The sequence below is a fragment of the Geospiza fortis genome, unplaced genomic scaffold (genome assembly GCF_000277835.1).
Source record: "Geospiza fortis unplaced genomic scaffold, GeoFor_1.0 scaffold346, whole genome shotgun sequence".
NCBI lineage: Eukaryota > Metazoa > Chordata > Aves > Passeriformes > Thraupidae > Geospiza > Geospiza fortis.
The window spans coordinates 2,556,009-2,563,440 of record NW_005054361.1 but is presented as its reverse complement, the minus strand read 5'-3'; the positions used below and the strand labels follow the sequence as shown (position 1 = coordinate 2,563,440).

At 41.8% G+C, this 7,432-nt stretch overlaps 1 protein-coding gene across 1 annotated transcript; it reads left to right on the top strand.

Moving 5' to 3' along the window:
• The first annotated feature begins 4,912 nt into the window (after positions 1–4,912).
• On the top strand, positions 4,913–6,050 carry XCR1 (X-C motif chemokine receptor 1). Its single transcript, XM_005423974.1, has one exon. The coding sequence runs from the start codon at positions 4,913–4,915 to the stop codon at positions 5,915–5,917; it is 1,005 nt and encodes a 334-aa protein (XP_005424031.1). The 3' UTR covers positions 5,918–6,050.
• The last annotated feature ends 1,382 nt before the right edge of the window (positions 6,051–7,432 follow it).

The window sequence follows — 7,432 nt, the reverse complement described above, 5'->3', positions numbered from 1 at the left end:
ACAGCCAACTATTACCAAAAGGACTACCTGTTATCATTCTACAGAACTGCTTACTCATCCCACCCCTGCATGAACTACCAGGAAAACCATGGCCAAACCCTGCCTGGCTGCAAGCAGGGAGCGATGCTCTCCTTTGCACCATCCCGCAAAAATAAGGGGCTGGATTTCTCCTTGCCCTAGGGGAGAATAGAGAATACCCAGAGCTGCAATCCTGCTGGCACAAAGCCTTTTGCAGGAAACCACAGGCAGGATACCAACCACCTCCACTTCCACACAAACCTCTTTAGCCAAGGTTGCTCCTGCCTGTGCTCTGTTGGACATCTGCTGCCCAGCTGCTGCCCAGCTGCCGGCACCACATCCTTTCTGACCAGCCTTAGCACAATAAAACTGCAAATTTGCTAATGGTAGACTGAATCCCCTCACCCAGATCATCAATAAGGATATTAAATAGGACTGGGTCTAACACAGCTCCCTGGGGGACACCACTAGTGACTGGATGTGGCACCATTCACCATGACTCTCTGGGCCAAATCATCCAGCCAGTTCTTAACCCGGCAAATGCTGCACATGTCCAAGCCATGGGCGGCCAAGTTAGTATGGAAATTTGAACTCAAATATGTGTTTCAGGATGGGTTCCAGACTCTACATTTGGGATGTTTCTGCTTCCATAGATTGTGGTTATCACAGGGTTGATGGCCAGGACTGAGAGGTAGAGCTCAGTGGGAACAGGAGGCTGCCAAAATTCTGGGCTGACTGTGAGTGTTGTACCTGCTTTGTGAAACCCATGGGGCACAAGTGGGAGCATTGGTCTCAGAAAATTATCCCAAGCCAACAGAATGTTTTGCTTTAAAAATAGGATAAGAAATTCCTTGATGAGCTGGGCTTCTTGAGGCTTTGCAAACTGAATTGGACAAGGGAATTCCTACTGACTTTTCACTTTACCTTGATCTTTTGCTTTATCCATGTCTTGGAAGGGTTTGTTACCACGTGCAATTTTCCTCTTAGGTAGACAAAAAGTTCATCCACCAGCACAGACCACACTGTCCAGAGTACACTTGTGCTTTGGACCAAGTCTACCTGCCACTCATGACTTCCTGTCCATCTCCTACATGTGACTCCGAGGCTGTGCTCCAAGGCAGATATCAGTCACAGTTAGGGAAGCAGAAATATTATTTATTGTGTTTTGATTTCCTTAAATTAAATGGCTGCTCCATAAACCTGCTTGAAAAACTAAAGGTCACATCTGGAACAAGAGATTGGCTAAGGAAGCAGCTACCAGATAAATTTAGTTTAGGGGAACAGAAATTTATTTTATGTGTCAAAGCTTGTTGCCTGTGTAAACCAGCCTGCAAAAACATATATTTTTTTTTTTTCCTGAGAATCATGGAGAACAAGCTGTGAAGTCCAGAGGCTTTTTAAATAAAGTGAATAAAAATGCCATCAGTGCATGCCTTATGGTAGGGGGCTTCTCTCTACTGCACTCCCCTTGTCTTTTCCAATTAAGATGAGAATAACGTCAGCTTGTCTGTGTGAATGCCAGGAATCTTAAAGGGGGCTGTCTCAGCTGCCTCTGCCTGGCGAGGAGACTGGTAGAGCACCGAGTGGGGGCTGATGTGGCTTCTGCCAGTGCCTCTCTCTCCCTCCACTGACTGCAAAGTGAGCAGACATCTCCTCCCAGCCGCTCTTTCAAATGCATTTGAAAATGAAATAAACTGATGAATAATATGTACCTTCAGCTGACAGAAGTCAAACTGAATTTTCAGAGAAAAAGAAAATTGAACTGGAGGTCACTTGTAGTATTGTTTCCCCATTTCTGTATTAGAATCTTTTTTTAATATGATGTTCCAAGACAAAGGAGCTGCTTCTGAAAAGCCGTTTTTCTGGATAAAATTGAAATGAATGTTGAATGCCTTGCTGAGTACTCTTCAGAAGGGCAGAAATGACTTTAAACTGTATGATGTGTTTCCCTATTACTATTTGTCCTGACAACTGAAATTAAGGTAATTTCCTTCTTTCAACCAACTTCTGCTCTCACTTGTACCATTATATATACATTGAAAACAGTTGCATGATTTGTATTTCTTGTGTGACACTGACATATTTTTTACCTGTTGATCCAATCACGTAATTTTTTATCTCCTTCACATATATCTTAATTGAAAATCCATACACAGCTTATCTTACTTGTAGAGTTGAAATGGAGAAGATAAAATACAGTAGAACAAAACCACAGGTTTTGATTTAAGGGGTTTTGAGGTAAAAAGAAAAATATCTAAGTGCCTTAGGTTCCTGCAAGGTTCTCCTTACCATCACTGACCTGATGGAGGGCTCCTCAGCTGATATAAACATAATATCAGAGCATATAATCCTGATCAACCATCCACAAGGTCTGATGCTTTGTAGGCTGGAGCCTCCATCTGTAATTCCACAGAGCCTGCACCAGGTACGATGTCATATGATGAATGAACTTGTTTTGTGAAATGGTGCATTATCCAAGGGCTAACTTTGCAGCATTAAAAATCAACCAGGAACAAGCTACCTCACAGATTTTCCTACATTCTCTGGAAATGCTGGACACAAAATCAAAGAGAGGACACCTGTCCCCATGTAACCAAGCATTCCTCTAGCTCCTCCCAAAGTGCAAGACAGAGCCTTTTGGGTCAGGTGGGTAAGATTCCGTGGCATGTGGAAATTTGGAGAGGGAAACAGCAAGAGTTACTAACAGGGTTTCCAATCACAGCTGTCTGCCAGCATGAATCAAGTGCCTGCACACTCAGCATGTGTCCTTGGGGAAGATGGAGAAAAATAGAAACTATTTGGACTGCTGAAACTATTTACCATCTCCTGTCATCTGAACTGTGAAGAAAATAGATGTGTTGGTATATTTCTTTATTTTGGCAGTTAACTGTTATCCAACATAATCTCAAAACACCTTTGTAAAATGGTGCTTTCTGCCTTGCAAGTATTGCTTAGCTCCTGACAGCAAGCAGGAGGGCAAGCAAAGCTCCCCAGCAGATACCACTGCCTACCCTGCAGCAAGGGTATGAAGAGTAGAATGGCATGATGTGATGAGGGACAGGACATGTGCAGGTCAGAATTCTTCCCAGGCAGAAGCAGTGATCAGGGCTGAGGTCTTTGTGAGAAGGTTCCTATGTCAGGGGCCAGCAGCAATTGTGGCAGAGATCAGGAGCAGCCCTGTTGGCTGTGAAGCTTCTGGCCTGTGGGCAGACCTGCCCTGGGGCTTGCTGTCACTGAGAAGTCGGCACAAAAGGAGAGAGTAAGTGGTGAAGACACAGGTTATACTGTCCTCTCATCCCTGGAGATCCTTGGTTATTAACAAAGAGGCTTCTCTGCTCCCTTAGGAGCAGCATATCTCAGCCTGAGCTAAAATACAACACAGTGATGGTCAGGACCTCAATCTAAACTATTCATTGCTTAAATGTTATCTGTACTATCATGTAAAACCAGAGAGGATGAGTGCCTTTGCAAGGACTTACCCTGCATGCCTGAAAACTGCAGCATTGTTTTAAAATACTGAGGGCCACATAAACTGAGGGCCACAAATATCTTTCCAGTTAGAACTGAGACTCTGGTGGTAAATGTTCCAGGGCCACTTGCTGTCACAGTACTGAATGCTACACATCTCTTGCCTCCAAAACTCACTGATCACAGCCCACTAGATAGATGGTCCCTGTCCTGTGCTGCCTGTGTCATGTTCTGGCTGATCTGAACCACCTACCCACCTACCCCCACAGATGGCATTAAATTCTGGCAGCCAGGAGTGCTCCCTGACATGCTTTCCTGGTGTAGACATAGATCTCCTGTCCTCCAAAGGCAGCATGTCTTTGTCTAGTTGTAGAAGGCAGATTCTTCCTTCACTAATTAAAAAAGGAAAATGTCACCAGCAAAATTTGGCCCAAGCTGTGGGGTTTCTTTGTACTTTGAAGGAACTCAGTGGCAGGTCTCTCACTTGCTTCAGTCAAAACAGGATCCAAACATGGTGATGCCAATAAGCCTTTTTCTAGGATAAAGTGTATTTAGACTTTAAACCACTGGTCAGAGGTATGACTGATTTTTCTGTGCCTACTTTTAAGGTTAATTCCATGAAGAATTAGGCGACTGTGGCCTGACTGTATGCCATCTTCCCAGTCCCACTAACTTTTGATCCTGTTGGCCAGTTTCAACTCACCATCGACCTGGGATTAGATTCCTGCCTGCATATAGACAAAGAGGCAGCACTCCCAGAAAAGGACTGTGATGTGATCTCTGCTTCTGTTGCATCCCTGAGAATCACCAGGCCACAGAGGTGCACAGAGCACCCAGCATGATGACACTTCTGCCACAGCTATCAAGATGTTTAGATATCAACAAACCTCAAGATAAAAATCTGTAAGAAACCCAACTTTTCCTGCTCTTAGTGCTTACCGTTGTTGCTACTGGTTCTGCTCAGCTTTTTAGGTTTACAGTGCAGAACTGCAGTGACCAAGAATCATCTATACAATGAAGTGCTTAGGAGTTGGATATCACTCCAGAAAACTGAAAAAAACACTAGCATATTTGAAAGTCTTGGCACCTGAGACATTTCTATCAAAAAACAATGCACATTCATACAGTAGAAACTTGGTAATTGAAAGTTGTCACCAAACATTTTGGTTCAGAAACTGAATTTCTGACTTATGTATTTGAGGGCTTTGCAGCAAGTTTTTGGTATCTACCTGTTCATGTTCTAGTCATAAGAAGAAATGAGTCCTTTGTCTCCCCAAATGAAGAGTTTCACTGCTGCTTTTTCTGTCTTAAAACAGAAGCCTCCACAGCAGGATTTTAGTTATCGAGCTGATTTTCACAAAAGATTTGATTCGTTGCAGTCCTTTGAAGTAGCTGCTGGAGAACAGCACAAGATTTGCATAGAAAAATGGATGAAGGATTTTATTTAGATGATAATGCCTCATATGAATACCCTTATGAAACCAACGTCTGTGAAATGGGTGACTATTTCATATTTAACATCTATCTCACTGCTGTCCTCTACATTCTGGTGTTCTTCCTCAGTCTGCTAGGAAACGCTTTGGTGTTATGGATCCTACTGAAATATGAAAACCTTACATCTTTAACAAACATCTTCATCATGAATCTCTGTATCTCTGATTTAGTCTTCTCCTGCATGCTGCCTTTTTGGGTAGTGGACCAGTCCTTTGGATGGATTTTTGGTGAGTTCCTTTGCAAAGCATCAAATGCTATTTTCTCCATTGGCTACTACAGCGGTGTTTTCTTTTTGACTCTCATGACTATCCTGAGATACTTGTTTGTGGTGAACCCACTTTCAACTCTGAGATCCCAGACGCAGTGCTGTGGTGTTCTCGTGTCCTTGGCTGTTTGGACTGTTAGCATCTTAATTGTGGTTCCTGAGGTGATTCACACCACAGTGCAAGAAGACTTGGAACAGCACAGGTTCTGTGACTATGCCAATGGGAATTGGAAAAAGGTGGACATTTACGTGAGAAATGTACTCTTCCTGTTTTCCTTTGGAGTCATCCTATTCTGTTACTTCAAGATACTCATAATCCTGCTTAGAGCAAGATCTCGCAGAAAGCACAGAACTGTGAGACTCATCCTCATTATTGTGGCAGCTTTTTTCCTGTGCTGGGCACCCTACAACATCCTCAGCTTCCTGACTACTTTTCCACCGCCTACCTGTCAGTATGTGAAGGACTCCAACCTTGCCTTTCACATCAGCCGTCAAATTGCTTTCTCCCACTGCTGCCTCAACCCTGTGCTCTATGTATTTGTTGGAGTGAAGTTCAAGAGGCATTTGGCACAGTTATGCAGTCTGTGTTTACACTGCAGCAATGGTCAAGCCTCCAGCCACAGGACCTGCTATGAAGGCACATTCCAGCGTGAAGGGACATCTCTCTATTGAAGCAAGACCTAACTATTAGGACTAATCCTGAATGAACTTTTAGATTTTTCATGCTAAGGATAGCTTCTAATTCTTAGAGGCACTTCCCTGAGAAAGATACACAAATTTATTCTTTGCAAATATGCTGTGTATGGAAAATAACAAAATGTATTTGCAGTGGGATGGAGAGATGAGAATGCCAAGAAATTACTGACCTGAAAGTCTTAAGTTCACAGTTTTTTGAACAGTGAGATGGATTTTCTCTCACTTATACTCTCTTTTGAAAATTAAAAAATTCCTTTTTCCTTTGGCATTAAAACATAGGTTTTAACATAAAAGTTGTTGCATATCTCTTTCTTACCTGACTTAAAATACTTGGATTGTATATAGCAATAGACACATAGGTATTTTTTGTAAATTTTAATGCCTTTCAATGTTTATCATTTTACTCATTGGTCTTTTTTTTGTGGGGAGAGATGTCTCTGGATTAACTGTTCTGACAATAGCTGCAAGACCTCAGAGTTTCTGAAGTTCTCAGGGCAAATGTTATTTTATCTTCTGATAGATACATATATATAAAACTAGCTTTGTGTGAAAGTAGTCTTTTGGGTCTGAAATTGATAACTTTAGGAGAGCCCTAGAAGGAACACAGATGCTAAGCAGACACTTCACTAGGATATCAGTTTTCCTTCTGTTACTGCTGTTTGCCACAGGATTCTTCCAGTCTTTGAATATGGTTTCAGATGATTGCAGCAAATCAACAGCTCATCTCCTGAGCAGAGAGGGAGCATATTTGCTCTTTCCTCCTTTTCTCCCTTTGCCATGGTGCTGAGAATACTTAAACTTATAAATAGGTTATAGTGCAAGAACAAATGGCTTTTTAAATAGCAGGATAAAAATTGTTTGCTTTATTTGTAAAATTTATTTTTGGGGTTTTCTTTAAGATAAACTGATACCCTTCTTCATTCTAGCTCAATAGGTATTTTTAACCCCAGGCAGTGTAACATATAGTACATACTCCAGTGTAGCTGAATGACAAAGTCCCTGCAAAGAAGAATATTTATTTTCCCAGCATTTATATAGAAAGCCAAAGTAGTTTTGCAGTGGCACCAAGCAATGGTTTAGCAATGGTTCTAAGCCAAAATTTGGCTTTTCGGGCATCTGTCTTAAAATGTCTATGCTGTTTCTACACTATTTCATTTGACCTCTAAATATTATCTGGAGCAGACAACAGATTCTTCACAGCTGCTGTGTAGTTTACAAAAAGGAGAAACTCAGATAGGCCCATAATACAATATCCTATTTCTGATTATACCCAGAAGCAAGAATGCCTAAGGAAAAGCATAAGAATGTGACATATATGACATAGATCAATACAGTCTTCCTAGGGCTTGTCCATAATTTCTAGTTTGTGCTTTGGTTTAGTTGCCAGAACAAAGTGTTTATATCGTGTCCCTTATCATCAGATGCACCTTTCTGAACAGATCAGTCCTGGTATCTCACTTACTACAGTAACTGCCTATAATGTAAAAAATT

Bases quoted from the DNA above. Each gene is read 5' to 3' on its own strand.
- XCR1 (XM_005423974.1), top strand. From the start codon at position 4,913: ATGGATGAAGGATTTTATTTAGATGATAATGCCTCATATGAATACCCT.